The sequence below is a fragment of the Brassica napus genome, unplaced genomic scaffold, assembly GCF_020379485.1.
Source record: "Brassica napus cultivar Da-Ae unplaced genomic scaffold, Da-Ae ScsIHWf_1506;HRSCAF=2102, whole genome shotgun sequence".
In the NCBI taxonomy this organism is placed as follows: domain Eukaryota; kingdom Viridiplantae; phylum Streptophyta; class Magnoliopsida; order Brassicales; family Brassicaceae; genus Brassica; species Brassica napus.
Window position 1 is genome coordinate 230,029 of NW_026014921.1, and position 22,466 is coordinate 252,494.

General features: G+C 32.9%; 2 protein-coding genes and 2 pseudogenes across 2 annotated transcripts; 2 read left to right on the forward strand and 2 right to left on the reverse strand.

Moving 5' to 3' along the window:
* Positions 1-967: 967 nt before the first annotated feature.
* Positions 968-2,392, forward strand: LOC125597619 (putative F-box/kelch-repeat protein At3g17540; the record flags this gene model as incomplete). Its single annotated transcript, XM_048772218.1, has 1 exon — positions 968-2,392. A coding segment is annotated over one exon (1,248 nt), but the record flags the coding sequence as incomplete, so codon positions are not given.
* Positions 2,393-7,377: 4,985 nt separating this feature from the next.
* LOC106453734 lies at positions 7,378-9,005 on the reverse strand (annotated as a pseudogene).
* Positions 9,006-9,176: 171 nt separating this feature from the next.
* Positions 9,177-11,447, reverse strand: LOC106424109 (annotated as a pseudogene).
* Positions 11,448-17,061: 5,614 nt separating this feature from the next.
* On the forward strand, positions 17,062-19,523 carry LOC106427337 (tubby-like F-box protein 7). The gene is made up of 4 exons (XM_048772219.1): positions 17,062-17,451; positions 17,797-17,884; positions 18,574-18,703; positions 18,789-19,523. The coding sequence occupies exons 1-4, from the start codon at positions 17,134-17,136 to the stop codon at positions 19,384-19,386; spliced, it is 1,134 nt and encodes a 377-aa protein (XP_048628176.1). The 5' UTR covers positions 17,062-17,133; the 3' UTR covers positions 19,387-19,523.
* The last annotated feature ends 2,943 nt before the right edge of the window (positions 19,524-22,466 follow it).

Genomic DNA, 22,466 nt, shown 5'->3' on the forward strand with positions numbered 1-22,466 from the left:
AGAAGCCCAGCAGTGAGGGAAATGTCTTTTACGTTTTAGTATTTATGTTATGCTTTGGCTTGTAAACAACTTATCGAATTACGATCATTAATCAAAACGGGTTCAATCCCTAATTTCTACCTCTATCTCTTCTGCACCGGCTCCATTCTGGTAAGTCATCAGCTCAACCAGTTCAGTTGAATCCAAGTATTCAGAATAGTTTAACCAAGTTCTCCCATTGACATTCCTACAGTTTGATACGCCTCCTGGATCCCACGCACTCTCATTTCTATCAGCTCCATTGTTTTGCACCTTATTGACGAACTCACTATAAACTCCAGGATTCCACACTCGAACAGCCAAACAAATCTCAGACCATTGTCTCCCACAAAAAGTCTTGACTAACCTCCAGGTCTGTTTCTTCAAACACATAGAGAAGCTGAAATTTTTAGTCTTATCTTCAACCAAAATCTCCACATTAAGCCTATCAGTATTTCTAACAGGGACTTTATACTCTAGTGCTTCTCTTCTGGTACTTGAAACACCTTCGGGGGGTTTACTTTTTATTTTACCACCAAAAAGAGACAACTCTAGCTGAGCTCCTCTGTGTGACTTCCAATTTTCTTTGGCCTGTAGATTACCACTATCAGCAACCTGGTAAATCTTCCTGCAACTTTTGAGAGATTGTAACAGTTGTGGACTCTGAAAACTTCCATCGTAAACGTTCTTTCCTGGCACTCTCGTTGGATACTCATGACTACTGTCATGTATCAAATGCTCATTCTGAGTATGAAAACCCAGTTTATGCTCTTTACGCTTTCTGACTTTATGATAATACCATCTGACCGTGAGCCTTCTTGTGTATTTTGATCCTCCAGTGTGAAATGATTCTGAATTTCCCATCATGAACGGTTCTCCACCTTTTGTAACTTTCTCGGCTGAGGCTTTACTTCTTCGGTGAAGTCTGGCTTTGAACCGAACCTTATGAAACCCTTGTTTGCCACTTCGAGAGAGCTCTTCCCTGCTCTTATGCTCGCTCGGTTCCTCCAACTCAGACTCCATTGATGTTACGTCCTGTAACAACTCCATCGCACCCTCAGGATCATCCTGTTCTAGCGCTTCAACATCCTCAGCGGAGATACTCTCTAGGGTTCCGGCCAAATCTCTGTCGAGATTGAAAACGACTTGCAAACGTTGGTACGCTCTATTTAGAGATCCCAAGTTCGTGGTGAAGAACAAGAAGTTAGGTAGAGCTGTAAGAGAGTCGATTTTACTGACCAATCATGGTGATGTTTGTTCGGTCGCGGGAGATCTCCACGATACAGTGGTCAATACACCTATCGAGGTCTCTGGTAAACTTACAAGTCTAAAGGGTTCAAACGATTTCGACTTCGCTGAGATATTTCACTGCGATGGTTTAATGTTATGCTCTGAATTGGGAAACGACAGACTTGTGGTTTGGAACCCATGCACTGGCCAAACGAGGAATATCAAAGCAAGAACTAGTTTCCAGACTAATCAAACCTATGCTCTAGGATACAGCACATCTTCTCCTTCAGGCCATAGCTACAAAATCTTGAGGTATTTCGATTATCGAAACGACCAGGAGGTCTGGGTTCCTCAGTGTGAGATCTATGACCTTAGCTCTGATTCTTGGAGGGTTCTTGATTCCTTCCCTCTTGACTACATCATGTTTCGCGACGGCATATCTTTGAAAGGAGACACTTATTGGGTTGCTGGACATAATGAAAGTGGTTATTTCATGATGAAGTTTGATTTCACCACAGAGAGATTTGTGTGTCTCCCTCTTCCGATTCCCATAGAGAGATTTGAGGATAGATTTGTTCTTTCAGTTGTTAGGGATGAAAAGCTCGCAGTGTTACTAATTGATGACAGTTCAGACTACCTGTCATATGACAGGTCAGAAGCGATGAGAATATGGGTGAGCAATAAGATTAGTGAGGATGCTAATAAAGACTTGTCGTGGAGAAGCGACTTCGTCTTGGAAGTGGATTTTGATAACTATAGCAAGAATTTCAGAAGCTTCTTGTTGGACGAGGAGAATAAAGTGGCAATACTGTGTTGTGGTATAGAATTCGTAGGAGAATATTATACGACCATAATATACATTATTGGAGAGGACATGCTTAAAGAAGTTTATACCGGTACTATAACGGCATCTCGTTCTCACTCGCCACTTGTCATCACTTATGTTCCAAGCTTGGTTCGCATTTAGAAAAGAGGGCAGAGAAATGGAGGCTAGCCCATAATGAATTACTTTCTTTTTAAGGTGTTGGTGATGTTCTTCTGGTTTGTATCTACTCGGCTGATGCTTGATAATGATTTTATTGTTCCTCTTTTTTTTCTCTGTGCTTTTGGGTATTGTTCAAATATATTGTTCTGCTTATAGCCATGTTCACTTCCAATGTTTGATTTATTGTGCACCTTCATAAAAGTACATTCTTGAATTAAGATCAGTCTTAAGAACTCTAGCATCAAGTAAAAAAAAAAGGTCGACATGAATAAAGAAATCTCGAAAGCAATTCTAGAAAAAAAAGAAAAGAATGCCAATTTTATCATTACGAAATTATTTTAAGTACCAGTTAGCCGTCTATGGAGAATATAAAATTATCAAGTCGTTGTCAGTTCAACTAAGGAAAAACACCATTTCTGTTTACGTTTCTCACGACATCAAACGTCCCTGATATCTCTTGCTAAGCTAAGTATTACTTTACATTCTAGAAATTAACATATAAGTGAGAATAAAGTGGTATAGTGTGCTGTGATGTAGACCCGGATGATGAAGATATGACCAGAATCTACACTGTTGGAGAGGATATGTGTAAACAAGTTTGTAACGGTACTGTCAAGGTATCTCGTCTCTAGCAATGGCACGCGGCACTTCTTTCTCAAGATTAGGGTTTCTAGCCTCCCAATTTATTCTAGGTATCTATTCTTGGTTAAGATCTGGTTGGTTAATTTGTTTGTAATTTTAATGTCTAGTGTGGTTTGATTAATCGAGCTCAATCCTGAATTTTAAGTATGGGTTTTAAAATTTTGTCTGTAAAAAGACCACAAAATTTTAAATATAGCACACAATAGTTAAAAACCGTTTTATATTTAAAACTAGGATCAGCTCGCGCTATGTGCTGGATATTTACCATTTGTCTAGCTAATGACTAATCGTTCATCATTAATTTTTGGATGAGAAATGTGAATTGAATTGTAATAGTCTGTGTTTGTTATTATATATTTTTGGGGGCGTCCCTGAACAGAGCAAGGCCTAGAGCCTCCACTTTCAATGGCCTTATTTTATTTAAAACTAAATTTTGATCCGTGCAGATGGACGATAATATTTATATTTATATTTATAATTTTAGCATCATTTATAATTATAATTTATGTTTCAAAATTAAAATTTTATGGTTTGATGATATTTTGTAAATTTTGGTTTTCGTCGAGGTTGAACTCTTGGTTTTTCGGTTTGGTTGTGGATTTTGATTTTTGGTTATAGAAGTATTGTAATAGTTTGATTATTTATAAATTTGAGTTTGGTTTATTTTGGGTTTTGTTATTTTAGTTTTTGGCTTTGTTCAAATAACAATGTTAAGAACCCAAAATTTTTGAGTTTAGTTCGAGCGCATGGATCCGAATTTAGATATGAAATTATGTGAAATTAATTATAAGAATATTCTTGAAATCGTTAAACTAAATATATGTTGAACAATACAAAACTTATTTATTGTATTTTCAGTTTAAACAATATTGTAAGGTTGGCTATTTAAAATATATATCGTTTTAATTTACATGGATATTTTTTCAAAATATATGGTTACATATGTTTATAATATAACAAAAAATATCTTTTGGTTTCAGAATTTAAACAAACAATGCACAAATTCAAAATTTTGAAATTTATAGTATAACAATAATCAGTGATTTATTCATCTTTTAATTTAGAATGATATGCCAAATGATTTTTTTTCTATTCAGAATAAAGATTTATTTTGTTCATTCTGAATTTAAAAATTGAAAGCTGAGATATAATTTATCGAATATAAAATTTGAATGTATAGAAAATGTACTGGAAAATCTATGGACGATACGCAGCATATGTTAATAGTCATGGTTTTGGTATGTAACTCATTATCTATTTGTTATATATAGTATATATAGTTTCATTTACTAAGGTATAGCAATTATATTATAAGATACAAAAGGTATGTCACTAAGAAGGTTAAATAATATTAGTGAGGTAGGATAAGAGGATTAGAAAATACACGGGGAATTAGGATTATATACTACTGAATATATATATATATATATAGTCATCTATAAAATTAAAATTATGTAAGGGTGAATATATAAGAACTATGTTAAGATCCGCGCATTGCGCGAAATGAATATTATATATAAATTATTTTTAAGTATTATATATTTTTTTACATATTATGAAATAATAAATATATATTGAATAATTAAAAATTTAGTAACTATTACGTATATAATTAAATTGGTACAAATACTTAAATAAATTTTATTAATTCAGACAAATACTTTTTTCTATTTTATATGTTATAAAATTAAGTTTAAATGATATTAACATAGATATATAGTCCATTTTTAATATTGACTTTGTTAAAAAAAAATATTTTATACTCATATTATTTCTGATCGTTTGTATTTCTTTATAACAAAAATTTTAAATTAATGATAACAATAAAAAATTTGCGGGATGTTTAATAGTTTTAGTAATTTATAATTTTAAAAACATTCAATGCAAAGTTTAAAATCTAAATATTAAGTTGTCAATAATTGTTCAAAATGTTTATAAAAAAAATCAAAGCTAATTCGAAATCAAAATACTTATGTATTTTATATGGTATATAATTTATTTTTAAAAATATTAATATACATATATATATAATATTTATTAAATGAGATTTCCTACTTATGTAATTTCGTAATCATTTGTATCTTGTTATAACATAAATTTTAAACCATGGATCACAAAAATTTCAATGTGAGATTTTTAACAACTTTAGTCATTTAAATTCGTTTTTACAAAATTCAAAATATAACATATACGAAAAAATCTAAAATTATATAATATAGTTAATGTGGTTGTTTAATTTATTTATTTTTTTTGTCGGGGATTATTTAGATATTACAATTATGAGAAAGATTACAAAGACGATTCGATTACCGACAATACTACCTGTCTTATGAGGATCTACGACTAACTGCCTCATTTGAACGGTCCTATGAAGATCACGCCTGACCGGATTTACTTGCACCATGTTGAGAAACTCTTGTAAACTTTTCTTCCGTAATCGCATAATTGTTGAATAAATCGCTTGCTCCGGGAATTGAAACCTGGATTTTCTGTGCAATCTGCAAGAAATTGCATAGTCTGGGATTTGAACCCCAGACCTGGGTATAGAAACCTTTAAACCATAACCATTAGGCTACGGTGCTTCCACAAAACACGAGTTTAATTTATTTTAATAAGTTAAAATTAAAAAAAATGATATAAAATAGACTAATTTTTATCAAATCTTTATTATTTAAAATCATTAATTGTCATATATACTTTAGCCACATTAGGTAATTCCGTGATTTTTATATAAGGAAACAATGAAGAACATTTATGATTAATTTATGGTTAATTTAATAAAAATCTTATTATATATTTATATGGACCAACATATTTTTTTAAAGATTCTAAAAATAATTGTGGTGATAACACGTGACTACAAAAATATGTTGTAATGCTTCTCTTTTAATATATAAGGGATATGGTATGTGATTCCACATTTGTCAGAATTCGTTTCTATACGTTTCTATAGAAATACAAACCTTTGTTTCAAATTTCTATGTGTAAAAGAAATTTAAATAACAACTAGATTTTGATCCGCGCTTAGAAAGCGCGGGTTTATTTTTTGAATTTAATAATTTTTAATATAAACTTTTATATAAGATAGTTTATTAGTTTGGCCATATTGTTCGGAACCGAATAATCAATCCATACCAAATTGAAAAAATAAAAACCAAACCTGAACCAAAATTTATAAATAACCGAACACATCATATATCTCTAGAACCAAGATAAATAGATACCTGAATTTTAAAATACAAATTATATATCTATAAATATTAATTATATGTAATTTATAAATAACCAAATATCTTAAATATACTATTTATAAGCTGAATTATTCAATAAACACAAATTACTCAAACATTTTTTCAAATATTTTAAAAAAATATCTTAATAAGTCCTCAACATTCAGTCTAATTTTCTAAAGGAACCAAAATACCAATAAGTGGTATCTACAGTCAAACCAGTAAACTCTAGTTTCAATTTAATTAAAAATCCATTATTTAAAATCTTTTAAAATCTAAAACTCCTATTAACTCGTGAATCTATACCAGATGACATGGTAAAAATCTAAAATAACATGATAATATTTTTCAAAATTTGATTAAATTTCTCATATAAATTTTACCAAGATATAAAATTGAATAAACTACATTGTTTTTATGTTATACATTCTAGTTTACAGGTTTTATAATGACTATTTTAAGATTAAATTTTTGAGTTTTAGAAATAAAATTATTAGTTGAGTATAGTTGAGTTAACTATAAATGTTAAAAATAAATAAAATATTTTATTTAAACATAAAAAACATTCTAAAATGCTATAATTTCCTGAGAAAATATTTATACAAAACCTTTCCCCTAATAAACCCAGTTGTAAAATATTTTCATCACAAAAATAATCTAGGAAAGTTTTCAAAGAAAAAGCTATAATTTTGAAATATAATTAAGCTTTTTGTTGTATTGTGAAGTATTTTTCTAATCGTAATTGGAAGTTAATATGTTTTGACCGTCGAATGGTATCATGTTTTTAACTTTCTGTTAACCGTACTTGCATCATGTTTTTATTTGTTGTTAAAGAAAAATGATCATGGGTTGTATGATTATTAAATCAGTTATAAAATAATCTGTTTTTTTTTTTAAATAGGTATAGTGGTACAAAAGTAATATTCCAAGAAAAAATAGGGGCAAAATATACCAATGATTCTGAATTAATAATATTGATGTATAAATCTTTGGTATATCATAGTAAGTTGAGTAATAAATAAGAGCATTGATTATTTTATAGTTAGAAAAATATAAGGTAATTGATTATTGTATAGTTAGAGAAATATAGGGTGAGACCAAAAAAATAGTTAAATCTAGTGAATAGGTCTAACAACCTTTCATAAGTAGATTTTTTGGGACTCCTTCTCTTTTAATAGTATAGATAATTAGTAGGCAATATTTAAGGAGGTAGTTATGGGGTAATATTTTAGTTTCCAAATATTATCTTAATTAGTTTGAGTTATTTTAGATGTTTAAAAATACATTGTTGTCTGCTTGTACTCACTTTCATTTAAATGTTTGTTCTTGGAGTAGAGTTTTTTTTATCTTTGAATTGAGCTGAGAGTAAAAGAAGACAATACCAAACCAGATTCAGTTCGTATCTTAGTATTTTCCTAAAAGGTGAGTTTATTAATTCGATCCAAACCGAAATGTTTGTTTGGTTAAAAATCCTAAAATCAACCCCCAAATCTGAATTAAAAAATAAATTGTAAACCAACCGGATCAAGTTAAGTATACTATAAAGAGTTGGAAGTTTTTTTTTTTTTTTTTGAAACACATAAAGAGTTGGAAGTAACTCATTGAAAGAACATGTCTAGTTTAATGTATTAGAAGAAGATTAGTTTCTTTTCACCTTCCACTGCTCCAACTCCACTGAGCTTAACAGCAAGGAGCTTGAGTTTTTATGACCACCACCTCCGAATCTCTGTGAAACCTGTGTTGTGTCTTCTTCTGCAACACTCCTCAAACTTATTTTCAGCTTGGCCGCATCCTCAAGCTCAGGGACTCTGTAAACAACAGCTCCAACGCCTCGTAATCTCATACGCTTCCTCTTCTCGGCCAATTGATTCCCTAGTTCGCTTCTAAGCTCTGCATTCTCATCTGCATTTACAGCCAAACACCAACCAAACTCCTCATCACCTCCAAGAACAATCTCATAGGACTGTTCTAGCGCCTCCTGAATCAGTTTATGCTTCCTAGACAAACTCTCTTTCCCTCTGTGGATCACACTTTCATGATCCAACGAGAGTAGCTTCTGAAAAAGTGTCTGGTTCTGATTGAGATCGTATTCGATCCCTAAGTCCACGATCCCGCTGTTGAACGCTTTGCTCCCTGGTAGTTCCCACTTCCAGATATCTGCATCTTCAATGTACTCAAAAACACGCCTCATTCTCTTGAAATCATTCCTCTCTCGGTAGTTTCCTCCAGACTCTTCCATGAGCTTCTGAGTGAAATAGTCAAACGCAATGGTGGCACAGCTTCTCCCTATGTCCAAAACTTTGGCGACGTTCTTACAAGTGGAAGAGACATCTCCAAAGCTCTCAATAGCGGTTTAATGGTGGTCGAGGATGACTATTCTCGACGTTGGGAGAGACTTGCTGGACAAAACCGGGCGGTCCTGTGAAATCGAGAAGATAGAGATGGCTGATTTCTTGAAGAGGAAGCTGGCTGATTGTGATTGGAGACTAAGACTGTGTTTGGGAAGAACAGCGAAGGGATTGAGTTTGCTGAGAAGTAGAGATGAGGGGTCAAGGCTGCGAACACACAATCATAGCAAGGATAATGGTAGAGAACCGCCTTCTTCTTTTCCACCATCTTCACTCCAAGATTCACTCTTGAACTGAAGACAGAAGAGCTCGACGCTCATGTCAAAGAGCTAATCCGAGATGACTTTGGCAAAGAATGAATGAGTTATGGGAAAACGATAGACTAGAGAAGTTCCGAGCAGAGAGAAGCAGTAGACGATGACGGAAGAACTCTGTCAGACAAAAACCATCGAACTAAGGGAACCACATTCTCGTGAAAAAGTGTAAATGACGGAAACACCCTTACACACCTGGCTCTGTTTCGGTCTTAAATAGCAATAGCTTCAACTTCATGTCTTCACTATCATCAACAAAAGAGACTCAGATGTCTACCAACGCCTTTTAGGATATCATTGAATCTCCACCATATATATCAATAGTGCAGAGAATACTCATGTGTCTGCAGATAATCCATTCTGCCCACACAACACAGCAACACTAACCTTGCACGAGAAGTAGGGTGATCTAGCAGTGCTGCATTGTTGATGAAAGACCCTCTCCCTTCAATGTTTTTAACAACATATTAACAGATCCCGATACCACAGGTTCTTTGCACACTGTAGTCATTATCACTGACCAACAATCTGCATCAACAGCACTCCCTTTACTCAAGCTACTGATAATTTTACCGAGAATCTCCAACTTTCCACTCTGACACAGCCTTTGCAGAAATATCTCTAGCCTATCCTTGCGAGGCTTGAAGCTTTTAAAAAGCATCTCGTCCAAGACAACCGCTGCTTCTTCGAACTGTGAACCTTCGCAAAGCCCATCGAAAACTATCCTATAAGACAAAATATCAGGGATGCAACCTCTTCGAGGCATATCTTCAAACAAGTAAGCTCCTTCTTTCCAGTTTTTGATTCTAAACAAGGCACCAAGTATCATGTTATAGCTTATAATATCTGGCTTCACACCCTTGTCAACCATTTCATCCAGTACTCGATAAGCTGATTCCAAATCATTCTCAACACAGAACCCATTAGTCAGCACATTGTAAGTCACTGTATCCGGTTCACATCCCTTTTTTCTCATCTCCTCCAAGATCCCTGTGACCTCGGCTGACCTTCCAGCTTTTATAATCGAGCTAATCAACGTAGAGTAGATAGCTGAGTCTACTTTAATCTTTCCTTCGTAAGCCTCATCCTTTAGCTTAAACGCCAAACTCAGTTCACCAATCTGACATAACGCTTTGATCAACGATGCATAAACATGAACCGTGGGACACACTCCATACACTTTCAACATATGGTGCTTCATCTTCAACGCTTCCTTCACCTTAAAATTCTTGCAAAGCTCATTAACCAGCGTCCCGAAGGTTACACCGGTGGGTTTCACCTTCTTCTTGACCATTTCCTCGAACAGCTTCAAGGCATCATCGAAACACCCGCTCTGAGAGTACCCATTGATCAGTATATTGTAAGTACAAGCGTCTGGCTTACCATACTTATCAATACTCGAAAGAACTTCCTTCATCTTATCGAAAGCTCCACACTTTAAGAGGGCGCTCAACAGAGGGTTAACGGATCTGACAGTGCGTTGGCATCGGTATTGAGGCATTTCGACGAACACGAGAAGCGCACGAGTGGGTAATCTTCCGCGGCCGAAGTAATTGATCACGTTGCAGAAGAGAATCTCCGTTGGGACGATTCTGTGATATAACAAACTAAGTCCCACATTGGAGAATTAGACAAAGAGTATCTAATATATAAAGAGATGTCCAACTCTAATAGTACGAGGCCTTTTGGGATGGAAACCAAAAGTAAATCCATGCGGGCTTGCCAATTAAGCCCAAAGTGGACAATATCGTACTAATCGGATAATAAAGAGTTGGACATGGGCTGTACAATCCCAACAATTGGTATCAGAGCACAGTTGACGAGAAATCTGCAAGAAAGACCGAAATACCCTTTGAATGATGAATAAGTGATGAATGGGTATCCTATGAGTTAGGAATGAGAGGTGTGTAGCAGATATCGAGTCAGAAGATCCTGAAAGTCAGTTGTGGGACACGAGATGAATGTGATCCTTAGTTTGAAGGAGAGAATGTGATATAACAAACTAAGTCCCACATCGGAGAATTAGACAAAGAGTGTCTAATATATAAAGAGATGTCCAACTCTAATAGTACGAGGTCTTTTGGGATGGAAACCAAAAGTAAATCCATGCGGGCTTGCCAATTAAGCCCAAAGTGGACAATATCGTACTAATCGGATAATAAAGAGTTGGACATGGGCTGTACAATCCCAACAGATTCTGGTATCGGACTTGAGCTGGAGGAGGACATCTTGGAGCTACCGAGTTTCGTGATCATGAGATCGTAGCAAAGGAGCGAGTATCTGAGGGGTCTTTTGGGTTTGTTGATCCTGGATCAGGGTTTCGGAAAAGCTTAATGGCGGCGGACGGGTCATCCTCACGGCGGAGGAGAGAGGCAAGCCTGAAGGAGGAGATGTTTTTCACGGCGGACATGGTTTTCGCTTGGTAATGAAAGTCTTTAGTTCTTTTCTTAGTTTACAATCGAAGTTCAAACATTTGTTATGAAGTTCAATAGGTTTATATCAGTTTAGTTAACTTTTTATTAATAATATAATTTTTAAATATCACTAAGAAATATATAAATACTTTTTAACACTGTTTGTCATAGTTTTCACATTTTTAGAAATTATATATATTTATAAAAATTAATTTTAATTTTACAGTAAAACTTTTTTTAATTTTCTTCCATGTTTTTTGTTCATCTCGGCTTTACTGCCAAAAAATTATTTAATATTTTGTTATTTGAGTGCATTTCTCTTTCATACACATTTTTGAGTTTTTAACGGTATATGAAACTTCTTGCTTTAGAGCATCTCCAAAAGACACTATATAACTTTAAATATGAAGTCTTTTGCTCTTTAAAAAGAAATTTCAAAACTTCAAAACTTCAAATTTGAAGTTTCATATTTTTATTTGTATTTTGGTCCATACAATTACATATCACATTTATGATTCATAAATATTTTCTTGTTTCTTGTTTTAATCCTTATAAAAATTATATCCCATAAATATTATAAGTTTTGTTTAAAAAATTAAAGTTTACACATTAATTAAATAAAACTTTAAAATAATTAAAATATTTAAAACTAGATTTAGATAACAAAATATACAAAAGAAACTTAACAAAAAAACTTTTAAAAAATTACATGAAGACATAACTATTACAAAAATTTAAATATTACAACAATACTAATTGTCAGGTAACTTTGATCTGGAACCTTTAAAATTTCTAAATATCGTCCAAATTGTTTTGTGTAACTGAAGATGGTTGTTGTTGTTGATGTCGTTTTTTCGTATAATTCTTTCTTGTTCATATTATATATATTCACGAGTATTAATATCGTCGATAAAAGTTAATCTTTTAACAGTATTTTATGTTTCTCTTTTACTTTCTTGTTATGATCTAATGTATTTACAAGTATTAACATCAACCGATTTCAACAATTTTTATCAATAATCTACAAATTAAAAATGAGGAGAATAGAATAGAGGTTTTGATTCCTGTGTAGAGCCATTTTTACTTCGAAATGCACTAGTAAATCATCATTGCTCTATAATTGTTCCAAAGTAAGAGCAAGAAGGACCCAACCACATATATCCCGAAGCTGTGATAGTCAAGTGATATGTTTTCTTGTTGCGTGCAAGCATGCAACACAACGGCTCAAAAATGATTACATATACAGTAAAAACTCTATAAATTAATAATGTAGGAACTATAATACTTTATAGAGTTATTAATTTCAGAAATTTTCCATTTTTGAATATATAATTTTGTTTTAAAAATTATTGTAGAAAAATGAGAAAAATATTTCATTCATAATATTATATGTTGGTTAGAGTTTAAAGATTCGGATTTTAACTATTTAATTTGATTATTTATATGTTTTGTGTATGAGGAATATATATCATATAATATAAATTTACTTTTATATGTAACTCGATAAAACTAAAATAAAATTAGAGATGAAATCCATTCTGAAGAAAGATACGCAATAAAAAGTTTTGTATGTGTTTATATAAAATTTATATATTTTAATGGAAACATATATTTACTTAAAAGCTTTTTAAATATTATTATCTTATTATTTTATCGAATTATGTCTAGTTTTACACCGGTTCAACTTGAAACCAAATAAATTTATTAATTTATAGTATTTATTAATTTAACGAATATTAATTCATAGAGTTCCTACTCTATTTTCTTTTGCTACAAGACTGTAGACAATTATACATGTTAGATGGTCACTCTTGTTCATTTCAGAGAGTGTCTCTTCACGGTCGGTTATTAAAACAAAAGAACAAGCTTTATGTAAACACAAGCTTTCCGCGTGAAACGCAGCTAACCCTTCATTGGTATATATAACTATATATAATTTAAAAAAACTGGACTCTTAACTATCAAAAATTGAAGGGACCTTAAATTAGATACTTGTCGGTCACACGGCTTGTATCTCACTCAAGCTTCCCCTGCACTCTGGAACCATCATCGCTCTATAATTGTTCCAAAGTCAGAGCAAGAAGAACCCAACCCTATATATATCCCAAAGCTGCGATAGTCAGGTGATATGTTTTCTTGCAGCACAACGGCGCAAAAATAGTCACATATATTTTCGTTTGCTACAAGATTCTAGACAATTATACATCTTAGAACAACATTAACCGCTAATACTTGTGGGATTTTTAAGAAAAAAAATATTAGTATTTAATTATTTTATTAACTATTTTAGTTTTTCTCTAAACACGTTGAAACATTGCCTAAAAGACAACTGTCTTTTTAAATACCAAACCGGTTCTAAAAAATTAGTAATTAAGAACTTGTGTGCTGTTTGATAAAAAAAAAAAGAACTTGTGTGCTGTTTCTCTTTTTTAAATTATTATTATTTATTTATTTTTATCTTTAAGAACTCCTTTTCACTTCCATGTTAGAAATGCTCTTAGATGGTCATTCTGATTCATTTCACAGTGTCTCTTCACGGTAGGTTATTAAAACAAAATAACACATAAGTGCATCGTACTCAACGAATTTCTTCCATCAAAACAAAGACAGCTACATGCACAAACCATGTACAAAAACCATGTACAAATATATAGCGCTATTTATAAAAACGAAAAATTGTTGAAAAAGAGAAAAAGAATAGGAAATTGTAAACTGATTATTACTTAAAACATTCAAAAGTGTAAAAAATTGCTCTATACTTGTCATTTTGTGATTGATATATTTAATTAAAATCAAATCTTAGTGAAATATTAATATTATATACTAGGTATTTTGGACGCACATGCGGACATAAATTTCTTATGAATACTTATTAGTTTATGTTTTATTAATCTAAAACTAGCATAATAAGTTATTATTTATGGTTTTAAATAATTAAATCAAACATCAAAGTATTTCTATATGTCAAATATTTTTTTATCAAAATATATACTTACTATTATGTTAATTTTTTAAAAAAACTCATATATTAGAAATAGTTTAGAAAATATCTTTATATAATTTTTTTGCTTGACTAATATTTAATTATCAATTGTTTTTTATCTTAACTTTTATAATTAAATATTGTTTTCAGATAACAACACAATATATATAAGAATAATCTTATTTTTTATAATTCTATTATATTATTTTATAATCAATTATGTAATGTAACATATAAACTTTATACTATTAAAATAAAATTCATTTTTAGTTATATATAAAATTCAGTAAAGATATTGTTTAAAATTCGTTTTTAATATAACATAGAAATTTAATATTATTAACATTCGTTTTTAATTATATACAATATTCATTAAAAATAATTTTAAATTAATATATTAATAACTCAGCTAATAACAAATAATAAATCAATGATTTAGCTAAAACATAATAAAAATATGACAAGTAAGCAAAATTACATAAAATCATGGAGAAGATGACAAATAAGCAAAATCACTCATAAATAATAGTATAGATATTTAGATACTCTTGATATAACCGATAAATAGTGTTTATACTAGTTTTATATTTTAGAATTTTTTGGCACCATACTAAATTATTTGCAACTATACCTTCTCCATGTCCAATCAGTGGAATTAAACTTTTCTCTAATTAAATACTATAATGTTTCTACGTTTATAGTACGAAATCATGTCCCTCTAATATGAGTAACTAGGTTAAGACCCGCGCATTGCGCGGGATGAACATTATATATAAAAATTATTTTATGTATTAAATATTTTTACATATTATGAAATAATAAATATATATTGAATAATTAAAAGTCACTAACTATTAGATATATAATTAAATTGGTGTGAACATATAAATCAATTTTATTAATCCAAAAAATATTTTTTTTATATTTGATAGGATATGTAATTAAATTTAAATGATACTAACATACATAGTATATTTTAATATATTTTTAATATTAATGTCTATTAAATGATTTCTACTCATATATTTTTTTGATCATTTGTATCTTTAAAAAAAATTAAATTACTGATAAAAAATTTTTATTGTGGGATTAATAGTTTTAGTAATTTATATTTTTTAAAATAAGTTGTCAATGTTCGTTCAAAAATTTTATCAAAAAAAATTGTTCAAAGTAAATTTGAAACTAAATTATTTATGTATTTTATATGGTTTATAGTTTAATTTAAAACGATATATATATATATATATATATATATTAAAATAATTAGTTAAATTAGATTTTTACTTATATAATTTTGTAATCATTTGTATTTCTTCATAACAGAAATTTTAAACCATGGATCACAAAATTTGAATGTGAGGTTTTTAACAGTTTTAGTAATTTAAAGTCGTTTTTAAAAATTCAAAATATAACATATACAGAAAAATCTAAATTTTTATTATATGGTTATTGTGGTTGTTTAATTTATTTAATAGTTTTAAATTAAACAAATATGATAGAAGATACACTCATTTTTTTATCAAATCTTTATTATTCAAAATCATTAATTATCATATATATTTTAGCCACATTAGGTAATTCCGTAAATTTTATTAAAGGAAATAATAAAGTACATTAATGATGAATTTATTGTTAGTTTAATAAAAAGTTTATTATATAATTAGATGGACCAACATATTTCTCTAATGATTCTAAGAATCAACCTAGTGATGACATGTGGCTACAAAAAGAAGTTGTAATGCTTCTCAAATAATATATAGGGGATTCTTGGGTTCACCCCCTGGGATGAACCTCTAGGTTCACCAACCAATAGTGTTTGATTATTTGATATTTGATATCTTTTTAAAAAGGAAACAACATTGAATTTCCAAATAAGATTATCTTTTTAAAATAAAACAATAAAAATACATAAAAATAGTTACAAAAAATAAATAAATAAATATTTTTAAGTCTTTAGCAAAATAGTAAACCATATACCCTAAATCTTAAACCCTAAACCTTAAACTTTGGATAAACTCTAAACATTTGAAAATCTTAAACCCTAAATCATACATTAAAAACTAAATTTTAATAACACTAAACCCTAAATCCTAATCACTAAACCCTAAACCCTTGGGTAAACTCTGAACCCTTGGATAAATCATAAACTCTAGAGCTTAATTTTAAATATTTTTGATTTACAGTTTATGATTTATCCAAGGGTTCAGGGTTTATCCAAGGGTTTAGGGTTTAGTGATTAGGATTTAGGGTTTAGTGTTATTAAAATTTAGTTTTTAATGTATGATTTAGGGTTTAAGATTTTCAAACGTTTAGAGTTTATCCAAAGTTTAAGGTTTAGGGTTTAGGGTTTAAGATTTAGGGTATAGGGTTTAGTATTTTGTTAAAGACTTAAAAATATTTATTTATTTATTTTTTGTAACTATTTTTATGTATTTTTATTGTTTTATTTTAAAAAGATAATCTTATTTGGAAATTTAATGTTGTTTCCTTTTTTAAAAGATATCAAATATCAAATATTCAAACACTATTGGTTGGTGAACCTACGATAGGGAGTGAACCCAAAAATTACTCCTCTAATATTCTACAAATCTTGAAAAATCTTATAAATATCGCCTATGATTATAGTCATGATGATCTAATTGTTGTTATCCGCTAAGAGTTTTAAAAGAGAAAAAAAAAAAGATAGTTTGAGGAATGTTTATCTTTTTCCTTTTTTACTTAAATTGTGGATGAATGTTTATCTTTTAGTTAGATAAAGGGATTTTCACCCGACACCCGACTCATAGAGAGACTAGAGCAATAGAGAGGAGACGTGTCCCAGTTAAACTTTCACCTATATATAAATCACAGCTCTGTCACTTTTACCCCAAATATCCTTTCTTCTAGATTTCGCACGTTCGTACTTCTCTCTCTCTCTCTCCTGGCTTTCTCTCTCTTGTCTATTTCCAGATCGAATTTTTGCTCACAAAATGCCTTTGTCACGGTCCCTCCTATCGCGGAGATTCTCAATATCCTCGAGGGATCATCAGGGACACACACCAACGGAACCCGAATCACGGATGCTTCCTCCGTCGTCAAACGTCAGCGGGTCGTCATGGTCGGCGATGCTCCCTGAGTTGTTAAGCGAAATCATACGGCGCGTGGAGGACACGGAGGACCATTGGCCTCTGCGTCGAGACGTGGTCGCCTGCGCGTGCGTATCGAACAAGTGGAGAGAGATCACGCAGGAGACCGTTAGATCTCCGAGAAACTCCGGCAAAATCACTTTCCCTTCTTGCCTCAAACTGGTATCATGCCTAATCAATTTCGTGTTTTGATTTGAGTTTTCAATTAGGGCATTGATAAAAAGTTATTAAAGGCAACTTCTTTGATCATATTGTTAATGATTGTTCTGTAAAGTTGATTGCTTTGGATCACTTGCTACCGTGTTTGGAAGTTGTGAACTTGTTCGTTGATTCTATTTCGGAACAAGGATGATATTCTTATGAGCGATTGTAGAATTCATATATATAATAATGTGCTACTGTAATTTTTAAAAGTTGTAGTGGTGAACTTGTTCCCAGTGGTTACTTTGTTTTCCTTTATTCTTTCTAAGCTATCTGAGATTTGGGTTACTGAAAATATCTGTGCAGCCAGGTCCGCGAGACTTTTCTAATCAGTGCCTAATAAAGAGGAACAAGAGGACTTCTACCTTCTACTTGTATCTCCCTCTCACACCATGTAAGTCATTCCTAAGTTTTTGTCTGCATTGAAACTAGTGGTCGGTTTGATTCTGCTAACAATGGTGAATATTACTTTATGGGTTTTCCATCTGCAAAAAAGGTAGTATAATGTTTTGATATAATCATGTGAAAGTTTAAAGTCATGTGTTGTAATTTCTATCTATAACAAAAAAAATAGCTGTGAAAACGCAAATTATGATCATGTTTGATTCTGCCCGAATTGGAGAATAGTATGAGTTTATTAGAAGGTCTAGGTAGGTTTTAAGTGATTTTACTAGTGACTTCGTACCTACTAGTACTTTTTTTTTTTTTTTGTCATCACTTCGCTAAACAGACAAAAAGTACTAGGCATGTTATTTTGAAGTTTTCTCAGTCTTTATTTCGTCAATAAATGATGTTTTATGTGGTCACCGAAAGGACTCACCCACCAGTCTTCATATATAAGCGTTGACTATTCTGTTGACCCGAGTAATAATGAAGAAGATTCTGCTCTTCTGCTCTTCAGTTCTAATAATAATAATATAGGAAACAATCAACTTGTGTTCGTCAAAGTTGAATGCATACTTTTCAGTGTGACAGTTTTCAACGCATATAAATCATATAGTTATCTGGTTAGACTCATTTTTGTACAATTGATTTAGTTTTTAATTATGTTGGTTAACTTTTGCTTTTGCTTTTGCTCACCAGCATTCACTGATAAAGGAAAGTTTCTTCTGGCGGCACGGAGGTTCAGGACTGGTGCTTACACTGAGTACGTCATTTCACTTGATGCTCATGATTTCTCTCAAGCAAGTAATGCATACGTTGGCAAACTAAGGTATTGTTTGTTCCTAGGCGGGCCGTTTAGTACATCATTATTTATCACTTGATGCTGATGAGTTTTGTATTTGGAACCTCTGCAGGTCGGATTTTCTTGGCACCAACTTCACAGTATACGATAGCAAACCTCCACATAACGGAGCAAAGCCTTCACACGGTAAAGCCAGCCGCAGATTTGCATCGAAGCAGATAAGCCCACAAGTTCCAGCAGGCAACTTCGAAGTCGGTCATGTTTCTTATAAATTCAACCTGTTGAAATCAAGAGGTCCCAGAAGAATGATAAGCACACTCCACTGCCCATCCTCATCACCACCACCACCACCATCATCATCTACTAACCAAAGGCTATGTGATGCAACCAAGATGATGAAAAAACCCATCAAGGACGGCTCAGGCTTGACGATACTAAAGAACAAAGCTCCGAGATGGCACGAGCACTTGCAATGCTGGTGTCTGAACTTCCACGGAAGAGTGACCGTTGCTTCTGTCAAGAACTTCCAGCTGGTTGCGACCGTTGACCAGAGTCAGCCAAGCGGTAAAGGGGATGAAGAGACAGTGCTTCTTCAGTTTGGTAAAGTTGGAGATGACACATTCACCATGGATTATAGACAGCCTCTCTCTGCTTTTCAGGCTTTTGCCATCTGTCTCGCAAGTTTTGGCACTAAACTTGCATGCGAGTGAAACCCAGAAAAAGTAAAGGAAAAAAGGTTTTTTTTTTTATAAGTGAAATGTTTTGAGATAATCATGTGGAAGTGTAAAGGTATGTATTGTATTTTTTATCCGGTGAACCTAATAAAATAAGCACATAATTATTTCAATACCTTAAAATTGTTGTAAACAGAAGGTTACGAGTAGGGGTGGGCATTTTACCCGATATTTAAAATTGCATCCGAACCGAAATCCGAACTAAAATAGCAAAATATCCGAACGGGTATTGAATTAGGAGAGATTGGATATTCGTAGCCGAACGGGTAATATCTGAACCCGAATGGATATCCGAAGAAACCCGAACATATGTATAATTAACCATATATTTTTATTTTACATCTTTCATTTTATATAAAATATTTATATTGTACTACCATGGTTTAAGTTCATATAATATACATGGAATTACGGAGAAAAATGATTTGTTACTCACTTAAAATGCATGTCAAACTTTTTATTTCAAGAATTAACAAAAAGTTACATCCAAAATTTAAAAACAATAACCAAATTAATGTCTTTTTTTTAGTTTCAAAATGTTATGTTCAAATCTATTAACCATTCAATCTATTAAAAATAAAAAATTAGTTAAGTGAAAGTTATATTTTTAAATACAAGAAATTTGAGAAATGAAAAATTTAATATTTTTTTTCAAAATCTAAATATCCGAACCCGATCCGAAATAACCGAACCCGAACTAAAAATACCCGAACCCGATCTGAAGTACAAAAATACCCGAACGGGTTCTATACCTCTATACTGAAATACCCGAAAATCCAAAATACCTGATCCGAACCCGAACGGGTACCCGAACGTCCACCCTAGTTACGAGGATATAACAGCTAGAGATATGTGGGTAGTAGGTGGAGGCTGGGACCTAACTCAGATCGCTTTATTTGTGACTGATGAGACAAGACTGGAGCTTGCAGCAGTAGTGGTTGATACTGTTACAGAAGGTGAGGATCGGTTAGCCTGGGGGCACACTAATAATGGGCAATTTACTGTAAAATCAGCTCATGATTTGATCACGCATGATGATACCCCAAGACCGTATATGGGAGTGTTTTTTAGAAGGATGTGGCATGTTGTGGCTCCTGAAAGAGTGAGAATATTTTTTTGGTTAGTTGGACAACAAGCAATAATGACAAATGCATAGCGGTATAGGTGGCACCTTAGTGGGACTGATGTGTGTCAAGTCTGCAAAAGAGGAATTGAGACGACTTACACGTTCTGAGAGATTGTCCAAATATGAGTGGAATATGGGAGCGACTTGTCCCAGCAGTGAAGAGGTACTCATTTTTCTCAAAGCCTTTACTTTAATGGCTGTATGAGAATCTGAGAGAGAATGGAGTAGGGAGAGGAGTTATGTGGTCTACGAGCTTTGCGTTAGCTATATGGTGGGGATGGATGTAAGATCCGATCCCGGCCGACCAGGCCGCGGTCGATGCCTCACGTCGCTCGGTCTATACACTGACCGAACCTCTAAAAATTTTGCCCTTTATTTAAAAACATCGCCCATAGGCGAGGGCTAACTCAGATTTTAGCTCAAGACTACCTTAGTCATTCCCTAGCTTAGATCATTTCAACTTATGCACAGCGGAATAACATCTATCATCCATTGGACTAAATCCAATCTAACACTTGTCTGATCAGATCACCTCAGCTACTGGTCAGTAAACACAACTGCCAGCTAGCTCCAAGGTCGAATCTGAACCTAGACCAAGTCATACAATCAGAGGTTCTGTTCCCCTAAGCCATTCTATCTAGATCTATGCAACATTGACAGATCATACCTGCATAAACTCTTCCCTTGGGTACTTAGTCATTCAGCCAACCATCCCCACAGACATAAGTAACCTTTGGGAAGTCTTCAATCAGCTAAGGACATGCATCTGGCCCTTACCGGTTCATGCACTGTTCCACATCCTTTTGCCTTATCAACTTATGATACCAAGTCCAGCTCATGGACTAATCATACCAAGTCCTCTCATGGACTAACCAGATCAAGTCCTCACAAAGACTAACAATGCCCATCAGATCCTGAGTCAATCAACCAACCACCCCACATGACTCAGAACTGATGAGTCTTCATACTTCCTAATCAGTCATGGAACCATGTCCCACTGAACCTGATTAGTGTTGCTCTTACCACCGGTGCATCCTTTGATCAATCAGATCAGACACCTTGATCCATCATCCAAGGATCAGGTCGTCCATCCTTGCCAATGATCAGACCACACACGGCCTGCCTTACCAACACCAAGGTTGATAACCAGCAATTCCTTATGATCAATATCATAAGTGACAATATGTTCCAGCACACAACATATGATCAGATATCCTAACACAAGGATCTGACCCCAATATGCCCTCAGGTGCAATTTCGACCGCAAGCAACCCTGCTCCAAAAATCAATTAACATTCATGACAATTCATGATAAATCATAACTAAGAGAATGGTCCAATCAGATTTCCCAGAACCGGCCTCCATCCCATAGATCTCGGCCAAGACCAGCCAAACCGGCCCAAGGGACTATCTCTAAATCAATCCCTAAAAACTCATTAGGATTCATGATAATTCATGATAAATCTTAACTAAGAGAATGGTCAAGTCAGAATTCCAAGAACCGATCTCAATCCTATGGATCTCGACCTAGGACAGCCCCACCGGCCACCTTGACCATCTCGAAATCAATCAGATAAAAATCCCCAAATACCATGATAATTCATGATAATTCACCACTAAGAGGATTCCAAATTCAGATCACCATAAATCCATCAGGAAGTAGGAGATCCAGACTTAGCTGCCAAACCAAGGCCATGGAGGGTTCTTCTGAACCGGTCAAGCCATGGTTCAGTGCTACTATGTCTAATAATCAATCTCAATCATAAGAACAAGGAATAATATGATTAATAATCATAAAACAGAGTAAGGTGTAACTGCTGGACCAGATCAACCCATAGTGTACCAGACTATGTCCAATGGTCTGCAGTCCCCACCTGTTACCTCATCAGGGGCGTCCATGCTCCTCCTAGCACGCCTTCATCAAACCCTT

Excerpts from the sequence above, each read along its gene's own strand:
- LOC106427337 (XM_048772219.1), top strand. The coding sequence starts at position 17,134 with ATGCCTTTGTCACGGTCCCTCCTATCGCGGAGATTCTCAATATCCTCG. Across the intron at positions 17,452-17,796 it reads TCCCTTCTTGCCTCAAACTG|CCAGGTCCGCGAGACTTTTC; the intron begins GTATCATGCCTA and ends ATATCTGTGCAG. Across the intron at positions 18,704-18,788 it reads GCATACGTTGGCAAACTAAG|GTCGGATTTTCTTGGCACCA; the intron begins GTATTGTTTGTT and ends GAACCTCTGCAG.